This window comes from Lonchura striata, chromosome 28 (genome assembly GCF_046129695.1).
Source record: "Lonchura striata isolate bLonStr1 chromosome 28, bLonStr1.mat, whole genome shotgun sequence".
Classification (NCBI taxonomy): Eukaryota; Metazoa; Chordata; class Aves; order Passeriformes; family Estrildidae; genus Lonchura; species Lonchura striata.
The window spans coordinates 4,437,544-4,449,293 of NC_134630.1; the positions used below are offsets into that span (position 1 = coordinate 4,437,544).

Sequence of the window (11,750 nt, forward strand, 5' to 3'; positions counted from 1 at the left end):
GTGGAGCCGTGGGATGGCATCGGCCCCTCCGTGCCAGGCTGGAGCCCCAAGGCCTGAGGCTGCCAGGCCCTCACTGATGCCTTGCCTGTGTCACACTCCAGCACTTTGTTACTTCATGTTCCTAAACTTTCCATATGTTCTGGCTAATATCCATGAAAAATAACCCACTTTGAGTCAAACCCTCCTCTCTGTAGTCCTGTGCTGTAGCTGTGGGGCTGGATGTGGCATTCTCCATCCTGTGGGATGAGGTGCAATTCCCATCTCTCTGTGACCTCCCTCAGGAGCATGGTGCTTCCTTAGGGATCTGGTTCTGTATGCTCAGCTCTGGTCAAACTCTTGTCCAAAAGTCACCAAGTCCTGGGGGGAGACAATCCCCACCTGGAGCTGCCTCTGGGCTGAGCTGGCATTAGGCTCCAGCGTATTCCACAGGCGTTTGCACAGCTCTCTGCCTCCAGGGATACCGAGGGGGTCCTGCCGGGGGCTGCTGAAAGGGACCACTGTTGTTCCTTGAAAGGCTGATGGCATTTGTAACAGCTGCCCGTGTGCCTGTGAAAGCCGGGCCGAGGGCGATGCCTTGCGAGGTCACTGCTCCGGGCTTGCTTCCCTGGGGCCCTGCCCAGGCTTTGCAACCATCCCGGGCATCCCTGTGCCCTTCCCTGGCGTGGGGGAAACATCCGACCGGGCTGGCAGCGATGGATGGGGTCCCATGGGAACAGCAGTGGCTGGGGGGGGATCACATCCTGCCCCGGCTCTGCTCTCTGCTCTTCATCCCACTCTCAGCCCCCAGCCCGGCCTGGGGCAGGCTGTGCCCCAGGAACAGCAGAGCCCGTGTCGGGGCAGCCTCTGTGCCCTCTGCACCCCGGCCGGCTCTGACAACTGCCCGACACTGGAACCACTGGAACGGGGAAAAGCAGAGGAGGTGGGTGGGAGCTGCTGCAGGAGAAAGCTCCGCACCGAAGGGCTTCTCCAGCCCCTGCCCGGAGCCAGGGGAAGGCTCTGCCTGCAGGGTGAGCACCCTACAGCCCGGCCTTGGGGAAATAACACCCTAAAGCCTGGCCTTGGAGAAGAGCACCCTAAAGCCCAGCCTTCCGCACATCCTCAGCACCGGGGGGGTGCGGAAAGGGAATTAGCTGCCAGCCGGAATCCAAAATCGGGGAGCGATTTGGGAACCCCAAATCGCAAAGCGGGGCCAGGAATGGGGTGGAACCCTTTGTGTGTCACAAAGGCGGGCCCTGCCCCTGGGGCTCACCCGGGTACACTCGGACGAGCCGGGGACTCCTGGCAGAGGGGGTCCCCAGCCGGGACACGGGGCACGGGTGGTGCCGAGGCAGAGGCCAGGCTGGAGCTGATGGGGCGGGGGCTGACAGCCCCTTCTGCTGCAACCTGAGGCGGGGGGTGGGATGAGGATGAGGATGAGGATGAGGATGGTCCCGTTCCCTCCCAACCCCGCGATGCAGCAGCGGCTGCCGGGGGCTGCCCGAGGCGGGGTCGGGGCTGGGCGGGTTGCCCGAGACTACGAGAGCGATGCGGGGCTGGGGGGATTGCCCGAGACTACGAGAGCGATGCGGGGCTGTCAGTTGCCATGGAAACCGCTGGGTCAGAGCGGCGGGAAGCGGCGTGTGACGCCATCGGCACCGCAAGGAGCCGTGAGCGCGGGGGCGACGCGGGGCTGCCGGGCTGGGAGCCCCGCACCGCCCCGACCCGCACCGCGGACCGCCGGAGCGCCGCGTCAGTGCCGGTGACCTTCGGCAGCGGCTCCGGGTCGCCTCCCTGGTCACCGCGGCCGGATGGAGCGGCCGCAGGGCTCTCGAGCTGGTTGGAGTTGGACCCCCTCGTCTCCCACCCCCCAGTGCCCCCCACAACCCCACGAGCTGCTGCCGCAATCCTCCTGCTAATCCCGGGTGGCTTTTCCAGCACCGAGTCAGGGTTATGTGGATAATCCATATGTTTGCAAGGCAAAGGCTTTGGGATATCCACTGTTAATCCAATTGGCAGTGGCAGTTTGGTGCCATCGGCGCAGTGTCCTGTGGAGGGGGGGACGCGGCTGCCCCTGCCGCTGCTGCCGGGGCTGGGAGCTCCCACGGAGCCCTGGTCCTACCCCTCCCAGCTGTGGGATTCAGCTGCCCCCACCTGCCGAAATAACCCAGCCAGGGAACATCCACGTGTTTATTTGCTTTTCAAACCACAGTAGCTCCAGCTGTTGCCCGACGTTCGCAGCCTGGAGATCCCCTCCCTGCTCCCCCCAAACCTCGGCTGCAGCTCAGGGCTGCTCCTCCTGGGGCAGAGCTCAGCCCCCACTGCACCCCCACCCCAACATCCCCCTCTCCTCCAGTCCCTGCAGTATTTACAGCCTCTCACGCCCAGAGCCACAGTGCAGGGCAGAGCCCCCCCTCCCAGTCTGTCCACCCTCAGGCTCCCTCTGTACTGGTGGTGCTGGATGGAGGGTGTCACAGGACCCCCGCACCCACAAACCCCCATAAGCTATGGGCTGCTGCCCCACAGCAGCCTCTTTCCCCCTGTTAAACCCCTTAATCTAGTCCCCCCCAAAAGCCCTTCAGCACCATTTGTCCCTCCCCGCCCCCCTACAGACATCCACTTCCAGAGCCGGAATAAAATAACCCCTCGGAAATGTCAGCACCAGTGTTAGAGAGAAAAAGAAAGTCAAAAGTGCTTGGAGCTGCCCAGCCCCACAGCCTGTGGGGAGGCAGAGCCCCACCAGCTGCCCGAGCAGGAGCAGGGTCCCATGCCGGGGGTCCCCGAGATGTCTCAGCTGGCTCAGGACCAGCGTGGCCGTGCTGCTCGAGAGCAAAGCCAGCCCCATCCTGCCATCCCCCGCAGAGGGTCCCCGGCATCACAGAGCCCCCCCAGCTCAGGGCAGGGGCGTGGGGCCCCGGCAAGGCACCGGGGCTCAGTCCTTAAACCTGCGGCCTGCCTGCATCTTCTTGTAGTACAGGTCCACCTCGCTGTCGGCTGCCCCGTCCCGCTCGGCCGGCTTCCTCCGCAGCGTGGAGTCGCGGCTGGCTGTGGCCAGCAGCCCCTCGGGGGGGGTCTCCACCCGCTCCCCACCACCCCCCGTTGCGCCCGGGATGGCGGCCAGGCTGCCGTAGCGCGGCTCGTCCTGCTCCATGTCGCTGACAGAGGAGCCAGGGGAGACGCCGGCGCTCTTGGCTGGGCGGAAGCCGTGGAAATCCTTCCCCACCTCACCCAGCTCGTAGGTGTCTGGCCCTTCTGGCCCCTTCGGCCCCGACTTCCACTCCCAGGGCCCGTTGCCAGCAGAGAGGTGCACAACAGGGTGGTGAGGGGCGTGGGCGTCGATGGTGATGATGCTGGAGCTGTCCCGCTCGGAGGGCGAGCGGTACTGCGAGGAGTCAGAGCTGGTGGAGGACGAGGACGTCTCCGAGTGCTTGGGGGTGACAGAGACAAGGCTCTGCTGCTTGGACATGGCGATGACCTGCATCAGGCGCGGGGGGTTGGCCACCCTCTGCGCTCCCCCTTTCTCTGCCACCATCACCCACTTGGCCCTCACGGCCGCCCCGCTGCCGGCCGCGGCCCCGGTGCCCGCCTGGCTCTCCTCGGGGATGTGCACCAGCTGCGAGGCGCCCGGCCGGGGCTGGATGAGCACGCGGGGCCCCATGGCCGCCCGCTCGGCCGAGCGCGCCTGCACCGTGGGGTACAGGGACGGGGGCACCTCCTCGCCGGGCTCCCCCACAGCCCGGCCCTGCGCTGTCTCCTCCGCCAGCGTCATGCTCCGGCCCTCCAGCGACTTCTGCTTCCACTCCGTGATGAGCTGCTTAGAGCGGGAGGCGTCCACGGGGACGTGGATGGTCATGTGGCGCCGCGCGGGGTCATCCATGGAGGGGGTGTTGACGCGGGGCAGGGTGTTGCTGAAGGTCACCATGTTCTCCTTGCCCATGGGGCTGCGGGGGGCCAGCAGGTCCACGTCCACGCTGGCCCGCTTCAGGCTGCCCAGCGAGTTCTTCTCGCGCGGCACCGGCCGCGCCGCCTCCTCCAGCCGTGCCTGCGGGTTCAGCTCATCGGTGCTCACCGACTTGTTCTGGTGGTAGACGGAGTCGTGGCCCCGCTGCGTCAGCGCCCGCAGCGCGTCCTTGGCCGGTGCCTGTGTCGGGAGCCGCTCCGTTGGGGCACGGAAGTTGCCAACAGCATGGAAAGCCTGCGGGAAGGGGAACCACAGGATCCTAGAATGGTTTGTGGTGGAAAGGACTTTTAAAGGGCATCTAGTCCAATGTCCCTGCCACAGGCAGGGACAACTTCCACTAGACCAGGTTGCTGCAAGCCCTGTCCAGCCTGGCCTTGAACACTTCCAGTGGTGGGGTAGCCACAGATGCTCTGGAGAGTCCAATGGCCCCAGCAGGATCCCCCAGCCCCCTCCCTGGGCCAAGGGCAGGAGCAGCACCCACCAGGTAGGCGGCAATGCCAGAGCCGATCAGGAAGCCCACGTAGACGTCGGCGGGGTGGCTGCGGTACTGCGTGATCTGGGTCAGGCCACAGATGCCAGCGGCGATGGCGAAGGCGAAGACCAGGATGGGCTTGAGGAGCTTGGTGCTGTCTGAGATGATGGAGTTGAAATACATCTGGGGCAGGAACAGGCTGTTAGTCATGGCCCTGGCCATGCACAGAGCTCTTGGGTGCATGTGGGACTGCAGGTGCCTGTGCACACACCCAGCACACGCGCAGGAATATTGGGCAGAGCTTGTCTGTGCCAACAGCAGAGGGACACAGCTGCTCATGGCATGGGACTTGTGCCAAGCCAGCATGTGCCAGGCAGAGCTGGGAACTCACCGACACGTAGACGGCAGCAAAAGCCGAGAGTGTGGCGTGCTGGGATGGGAAGGTCTTCCTGCAGGGACAAGGGACGTGGCTAGGACAAGGCAGGAGGGCTGGCAGTGTGGCACAGGGCTCCCCTGGCACGTACCTGGCAGAGAGGATGGCGTGCTTGTCGGTGCCTGAGCAGATGTCCTGGGTGATGTAGGGGTTGGCGTCGCAGGGGGTGCCCAGCAGTGTGTAGTTGGGCTTGCAGACGGTCAGGAAGAAGGGAGCGTGGTAGCCTGTGGCCAGCTGGATGACGTCTGTCACCAGGGCTGTGGCACAGAGCCCAAACACGTGGACGCCTGGGGATGGCAGGAATGGGACAGTGGGTCACCCATGTGGGGCAACCAGGACTCACCCAGCCCCGAGGCACCCACTGGGATGGGTTCGGTGCAGTGTCCAGGGTCTGGGTGGGGCTGTGCTGCTGTTATCACAGCCAGGGTGGCCCCACGTCCCCTCCAGCCCTCAGGTTCTGTCCAGGCTGTGGCACAACGTACCCACAAACCTGACGGTGCGGCGCAGGAAGGAGTTGAAGTTGCAGCCACCAGCGTTGATGCTGCCCTCGGCACCGGCGCGGCCCTTCAGCCGGGACTGCAGGCAGTACACCATGCCCTCCCCGACCATGATCTGGGAAGGAACCGCTGGCTCAGGCGGGACTGAGGGGGGCAGAGCCACCCGATGGATGCTGGACACCGCCAGGCACTGGGACCCCAATCCCCGGCTCTGTCCCGACCCCAGAGCGGGACAAGCCTGGACGCACCGAGGCGGCGGGCGCGGCGAAGGCCAGGCTGAGCAGCATCAGCAGCGGGATGAGCTCCTCGTTGGTCTCCACGTAGGGCATGGAGAGCGCCCGGTCATGGCACTGGAAGCCCACCTTGGCCGGCTTGAAGAGGTCCGTCAGCTCCAGGAAATAGAGCGTCACGACGGAGGAGGCCACGATGGGCAGCTGTGGGGGAGAGAGTGGGGACCAACGACCCCCAGAGCCATGGCACAGCACAGCCCCGCCAGAACGGGGCACAGAACCTGACCCGCTGTGCCAGGGCCTGGGACAGAGCCCCCTGCACAGCCCCCACGCTGTGCCCACCCAGCCCACACCCACCTCCACGAAGTAGAAGCAGGGCAGGAGTGTCATGCTGTCCTTGGGGGCACGGGATTTCTCCTTGGGGGGGATCATGGTCCTGGGTAGGCACAGGGGTCCCACCGGGCTGTGCCTCCACCCTGTGGGGGCACGAGTGTCACCTCATGGCAGAGGGGTGGGCAGCCATGGTCACCCCTGGTCACCCCTGCAAGTCCCTGACCCTGCAGGGGTAGGGGCACCCCCGAGCCACCACCCTGACCCTGCAGGGGTACGGGCACCCCACGTCCCTCCCGGTCACCCCCAGGTCACGGCACTCACCAGAGACACAGCTGGAACTGGGGGTGCCAGCGCCCCGGGGGGGTGGCCCCCAGCTCCCCTAGGGGTGCCCAGCCGGGCCAGGGGCTGTGACAACAGGTGGGGCGGAGGCTCGTCTGTCGCGACAGGCGGCCACCACCGCGACAGGCGGCGAGGCTGCTGCGGAGGGCGTGCAGAGGGGGTGTGCCGCCCGCAGAGCCGGGCCCGGGATGGGCTTCCCCGAACCCTCCCGGCCCAGCCCCACGAGATTGCACCGAGCCCCGGCTGCAAAATGAAGCGGGGGGAGGATAACGGGGATGGAGCGACGAGGGGCAGTGAACGGGGGGAAATAACGGGGGATTAACCGGGGGTATAACCGGGAGGGCGGGGGCGCAGCGGGAACCTCCCCTTCGCAGGGACCGTGCCGCAGCCGCGGGCGGGGGTCGGGGCCGAGGGATGGGAGGGGGTTTGGGGGAGGAGAAGCGGCCCTTTGTGCCGGTCCGTGCGCCCCACTCACCTCAGCGGCGGCCCCGGGGCGCAGCGGGGCGGGGGGCGGCGGCAGCGGCGGCGAGGGGGGGACGTCCCCGCGATCCGGGATGCTCCTGCCTCGGCGGAGCGCGGGGAGCGGCGGCTTCCTCCGCCCCCGCCGCCTCCTCCTCCTCCTCCTTCTCCACCTCCCTCGCCCGCCGCCCCCCGCTCCGCCCCGCCGCCCCCGGCCCCTCCCGGGGCGCCGAGCCCCCGCCGAGCCCCGTTCGAGCCCCCGTGGGTCCGGGGATGGGGGTCTGGAGGGTTCGGGAGAGGGTCGGAAGGTCGGGGGGGAGAACGAGGCGAGACAAAGGGCCGGGCGGGGCCGAGGACAGCCGTGGGACCGAGCTCTCTCCGCGCCGCTCCGCATCCCGGACCGTGCCCAGGCACGGCGGGGCCCGGGGGGTCCCGGGGCCGCCCCCAACCCGGGCTGCCTCCAGTGCCGGCGCCCCGATCAACCCCCCGGTGCTGCGGGGGGCTGCCCACTGCCCCTCCTGCCCGGCAGATTCCCCTCCCCTGCCTGGGCTTGTGGAGACCCGGGGGGTGGCCAAAGGGGTGCGTGACCCCCAAACTCACTGCCCAGAGCTCTGCCAGCCCTCAGCTGGGCTCTGGCGGCTCTGAGTGCCTGCCCGTGGCACCCCAGGGCTTCGGGGGGTGGCTCAGGGCACTCCAAGCTCACGAGTAGCCCTGGGGACAGTGCCGGGGGGTCACCCTCAGCAGGAGCCTTGTGCCACGGACTCCTCGAGCAGGAGCCTAGTGCCTCCCAAATTTGGGCCTGGGGAGGTGGGTGCAGCTCCCTTTGCTTTCTGGAGGCTCCCAGCATCTCCTGGCAGAGGCAGCAGCATCCCAGCCCCACCTGCCCCTGCCCTTGCTCTGCAGAGGATCCCGGCTGTGCCCTACCCTATATCCCACCCTGTACCCCATTCCCTGCAGCCCACACTCATTTGTTCCCCAAAACCACCCTCTCACAGTCCTGTCCGGGGTCTGAGCAGCCCGGGCTCCACACGGTGCCCTTGTTCCATTTTTGGCCCTAAGTGGGCAGAAATCTCCCGGCGTATTTAACATAGAAATCCCGAATCCCTGGAAGCTGCGATTAAGCTGCTCTCCCTGCGGAAAATCCCTGCTTTGAGCCGGGTTCAGCCCCCTCCCGCAACGCCAGCACACTGCGTGCTCCCAGCCCTGCCCAGCGTGTGCCACCAGCACGTGGGGACAGCGGGGAGGCGAAGCCACCTCTGCAACCCCTGAGCCTCGGGGACACCCGCTGGCCGTGGGTCCCAGGCCTGGCGGCTCGGAGGCTCAGAGGCCGGGGCGATGGGGTGGCCGTGCAGCCGGACAAAGGGAATGCGGCGGCTCGGAGCTGTAAAAGCCGGTGGAGCGGGACAACAAGAACAGGGTGGGCTCCAGCCCCTCGCGGGGCGTCCCCTGGAGCCCTGCTCGGACCCAGCTGTGGGTAGCCACGGTGGCCATCCCGGCAAGGGGCGAGGCCGGCGACATCTCGAGGCGCGGTGAGCGGCTCCGGGCGGCTCCGCGCTCGGGGACGCGCCGGGACCGGGCGGCAGCCGAGGCGGTGGCTCCGCTCAGTGGCACCGGGGAGAAAGGCAGAGGGGACCGGGGCTGCCACCGGCGTCCCGGACACCGCCCCTGTCGCTGCCATCGCCGCCGCCCCCAGCCCTGCAGGAGACCCTCGGGCAGGGCTGAGGGGACGGGTTTGTCTCCCCGGGCACCCACCGAGCTGGCACCCAGAACCCACCGGGGACCGGCCCCGCAGGCCGGGCGGGGGCCCCTGCTCCTGGGAGGGCGGGGATAGAATTTGCCGGAGTCTTCTTTTGCCAAAAGCCTGAACTTTTTCGGCATTTTAAACCCTGGCGCAGAAATCCCCGGCGGCGGGTGCCAGGGCCGGCAGCTGGGCCGGGCTGTTTCCTCCTCCCGCACTGTTTGTGCCGGGAACTCTTGACCCCTTTTATAAGTTGAATATTTCAAAACATTCAGCCCATGCTGCGGAAACCCCCCCGTTCCCTCCGCTCCCCCCTTTCCTGCCCCCCCGCCGCCCCAAAGTGGACATAAAAGCGAGTCCCAGCCCCAGCCCCGGAGCAGCGTCCGCCCCGCAGACCCCGCAGACCCCGCAGACCCCGCAGACCCCGCAGACCCCACGCACCCCACAGACCCCGCGGCCCCCGCGCACCCCAAAACCCCGCACACCTCCCAGCCGGGCAGAGACATCACCGGGCTCTGCAGCCATGGGGCCAAGCCCTGCTCCCGTCCTTGTCCTCGCTCTGCTGCTGCTCCTCTGGGCCCCAGTGAATGGTGAGTGCACCCCCCGCACCCCAGGGCACTGACATGCTCGGGGGTGCCTGCCCAGCTCCCCAATTCCTGCCTCCACCTGCAGCCAGGTGCTGGTGCAGCCCACAAGGAGGGGTCCAGGGATGCTGGGAAGGGACCACGGGAGTGACACTTGTCCGTGGCCCTCAGCTGAGCCTCTCTCCTGCAGGGCAGCCCCGGGGACGGATCCTGAGGGGCTCCGAAGCCCGGCCCCACCTGAAGCCGTACATGGCCTCGCTGCAGCTGGACGGGCAGCACGTCTGTGGGGGCTTCCTCATCGCCCCGCAGTGGGTGCTGAGCGCTGCCCACTGCATCGAGGAGACGTGAGTGTGGGTGGGGGGCAGTGCATGGCTGGGAGGGGCTGCTGGACTAAGGCTAAATCCCACTCTGGAGCCTCAACACCCCTTCAGAGTGTGAGACTCAGCTCCCACCTGCAGAGGACTGGGCAGTGGCTGTAGGACCTCCCGGAGCTCCCTGCTGGGCTCTGCAACCCGCCACAGCACCCCATTTCCATGGCTGGGTGCAGTGACACCCCCAGCTCTTTGTCCCACACTCTGACTCTCTTCCAGGCATGGCAAACTCTTCCAGGTGCTGCTGGGTGCTCACTCGCTGACCGAACCGGAGCCCCACAAACGCCTGTATCAAGTGCACGCCCAGTTCCCCCACCCTGGCAGCAACATCCACAACAACAAGGACGACCTTCTCCTCCTCCAGGTGGGCTGCTGGCTGATGGGGTCCTCCTCCCCACCAGGCAATTCCTGCAAATGGGGACCCTCCTCCGCATTCCTGCAAATCCCATTGTTCCTTGGGACCCTGTAGGGTCGCTGACCAGCTGGAGGAAGTCCTCATGGTCAGCCTGGGCCTGGCTCCTCCATCCCATGGCACCCTCCCTGCTTCGCCCACCAAAAACCTTTGTCCAAATGCCTCCATCCTCCTTATAGCTCTGGTCTCTGGCTGCATCCTGGGGCTCCAATCAGGAGGCGAAGTTAAGCATGGCTGAGGCCAGGGTGGTCTCGGTGTCAGGGCTGGGCTGGCTGTGCCCTGCTGGCTCCTGGGCACAGCTGTCCCTGTGACCCGGGTCCCCTCTGGCTTTGTGGCAGCTGGAGGAGAAAGCGGAGCTGAACGCGGACGTGCGGGTGCTGCCCTTCCAGCGGGAGGACAGGGACGTGGCGGCCGACACGGTGTGCGAGGTGGCGGGGTGGGGCACCACCGACCACAGCGGCTCCCGGCCGGACCGGCTGCAGCAGGTGGAGCGGCCGGTGATCAGCCGCGACGTCTGCAACCACCGCACCCGCCACGACGGCACCATCACCCGCAACATGATGTGCACCGACTCCCGCAGGAAGGACACCTGCAAGGTACCGCACACCCACCCCGGACCCAGCCCCGCAGGGCTGGGAGGGGACAGCAAGGCACACAATGCCCAGAGCCTGGGAGAGAGGCTGCGGAGCAGGAGGGGACAGCATCCCCAGGGTGGGTGCAGCCTGTGCTGGGGTGTCCTAGCAAAGCTTTGGTGATACTGATGAGGTCTGGTCCTGCAGGGAGACTCCGGTGGACCCCTGGTGTGTGGCGGGGTGGCCGAGGGGGTGGTCACGGCCGGCTCCCGCGTCTGTGGCAACTACAAGAAGCCGGCCATCTACACCCGCATCGCCCCCTACGCCGCCTGGATCGACGGGGTCATGGCTTCTGCCGATGCGGAGGGGGACACTCGCTGAGGGCACCCCAGGGACCTGCTCCACGCCACGGCTTGCTGCTGCCAGCACGGCCAGAGCGCACACAGTGCTGCCCCACCGCGTGCCACGGGCTCCCACTGCTGCCCACCCTGCTGCCAGGCTGTCCCCGCAAGCCAGGAGGAGGGCTGGGCCAGGGGACTGGTGGGGAACCAAGGAAGGGGGTCCCTGGCCCACCACTCACAAAGTACAGGACCCACGTAGGGGAGAATTGGGGGTCACAGCCCTCAACAGGCTTTGCTGACGGCGCCCAGAATGCTGCCTGCGACCGCTGCAATAAAGTGATGATGATTCCTGCAGAGCTGCTGGGCTGGAGGAGGGGGGTGAAGGTGGGAGCTGGGGGGGTCTGTGCAGGAGCCCCTGCCCAGGGGGGAGCTGGACGTGGGGTGGGACACGCTGAGGTTGTGCCCTTGGGGGTGGCGTGGCCTTGGCTGGGAGCAGGGGACACATCCTGCAGCGTGGCCACAATATGATCCAGGTCTGGGACCTCCCGCAGGGTCATTGTGTGAATATTTGGGAAAGCAGGATCTGCCTGTTGCTGATATGGCAGTGACAGCTCTGGCTCCCACGGTGGGATCCGTGCTGGAACCCAGCAGGATTCTCACTGGGACCCTCCTGAGGGGCAGGGCAGGGTAGAGCTCTCTTCCCACCACAGCCCTGGTCACCCCCAGAGCTCTGCTCTCCCACTGCCCTGTCTTTGGAGGGAGCAGGGCCAAGGCACAGAGCTGGGAGCAGGGCACCAGCACAGCCCGGGGCATCCCCAGACCCCTCCAGTCCCATCCCAGGAGATCTGTGGTCAGCAGGGGGCTGAAGGGAACACAAATGTGTCTCCATCCCCCTGCTGTGCTGCTGCTCCCTGCTCCCAGTCAAACATTAAATAACCCCAAACCTGTTCTATGAGGAGCTCACAGAGGGCCCGGTTTGAGTTTTACTTACAGGAGAAAAGAGCCTTAATAAGGTGCGGTTTCCTAATTAGC

General features: G+C 66.7%; 2 protein-coding genes across 2 annotated transcripts; one reads left to right on the plus strand and one right to left on the minus strand.

Moving 5' to 3' along the window:
* Window positions 1–2,152: 2,152 nt before the first annotated feature.
* On the minus strand, window positions 2,153–6,765 carry PLPPR3 (phospholipid phosphatase related 3). Its single transcript, XM_021540078.2, has 8 exons — window positions 6,717–6,765; window positions 5,927–6,045; window positions 5,588–5,773; window positions 5,325–5,454; window positions 4,934–5,129; window positions 4,801–4,858; window positions 4,419–4,592; window positions 2,153–4,171 (listed from the first exon to the last, which is right to left on the minus strand). The coding sequence occupies exons 2-8, from the start codon at window positions 5,999–6,001 to the stop codon at window positions 2,909–2,911; spliced, it is 2,082 nt and encodes a 693-aa protein (XP_021395753.1). The 5' UTR covers window positions 6,002–6,045; window positions 6,717–6,765; the 3' UTR covers window positions 2,153–2,908.
* A 2,052-nt stretch (window positions 6,766–8,817) lies between these two features.
* CFD (complement factor D) lies at window positions 8,818–11,072 on the plus strand. Its single transcript, XM_021540077.3, has 5 exons — window positions 8,818–9,028; window positions 9,213–9,366; window positions 9,613–9,757; window positions 10,144–10,401; window positions 10,585–11,072. The coding sequence occupies exons 1-5, from the start codon at window positions 8,962–8,964 to the stop codon at window positions 10,756–10,758; spliced, it is 798 nt and encodes a 265-aa protein (XP_021395752.1). The 5' UTR covers window positions 8,818–8,961; the 3' UTR covers window positions 10,759–11,072.
* Window positions 11,073–11,750: the final 678 nt, after the last annotated feature.

Excerpts from the sequence above, each read along its gene's own strand:
- PLPPR3 (XM_021540078.2), bottom strand. The coding sequence starts at position 6,001 with ATGATCCCCCCCAAGGAGAAATCCCGTGCCCCCAAGGACAGCATGACA. Across the intron at positions 5,130-5,324 it reads CCGCACCGTCAGGTTTGTGG|GCGTCCACGTGTTTGGGCTC; the intron begins GTACGTTGTGCC and ends TGCCATCCCCAG. Across the intron at positions 4,593-4,800 it reads TTGCTGCCGTCTACGTGTCG|ATGTATTTCAACTCCATCAT; the intron begins GTGAGTTCCCAG and ends TTCCTGCCCCAG.
- CFD (XM_021540077.3), top strand. The coding sequence starts at position 8,962 with ATGGGGCCAAGCCCTGCTCCCGTCCTTGTCCTCGCTCTGCTGCTGCTC. Across the intron at positions 9,367-9,612 it reads GCCCACTGCATCGAGGAGAC|GCATGGCAAACTCTTCCAGG; the intron begins GTGAGTGTGGGT and ends ACTCTCTTCCAG. Across the intron at positions 9,758-10,143 it reads ACGACCTTCTCCTCCTCCAG|CTGGAGGAGAAAGCGGAGCT; the intron begins GTGGGCTGCTGG and ends GCTTTGTGGCAG.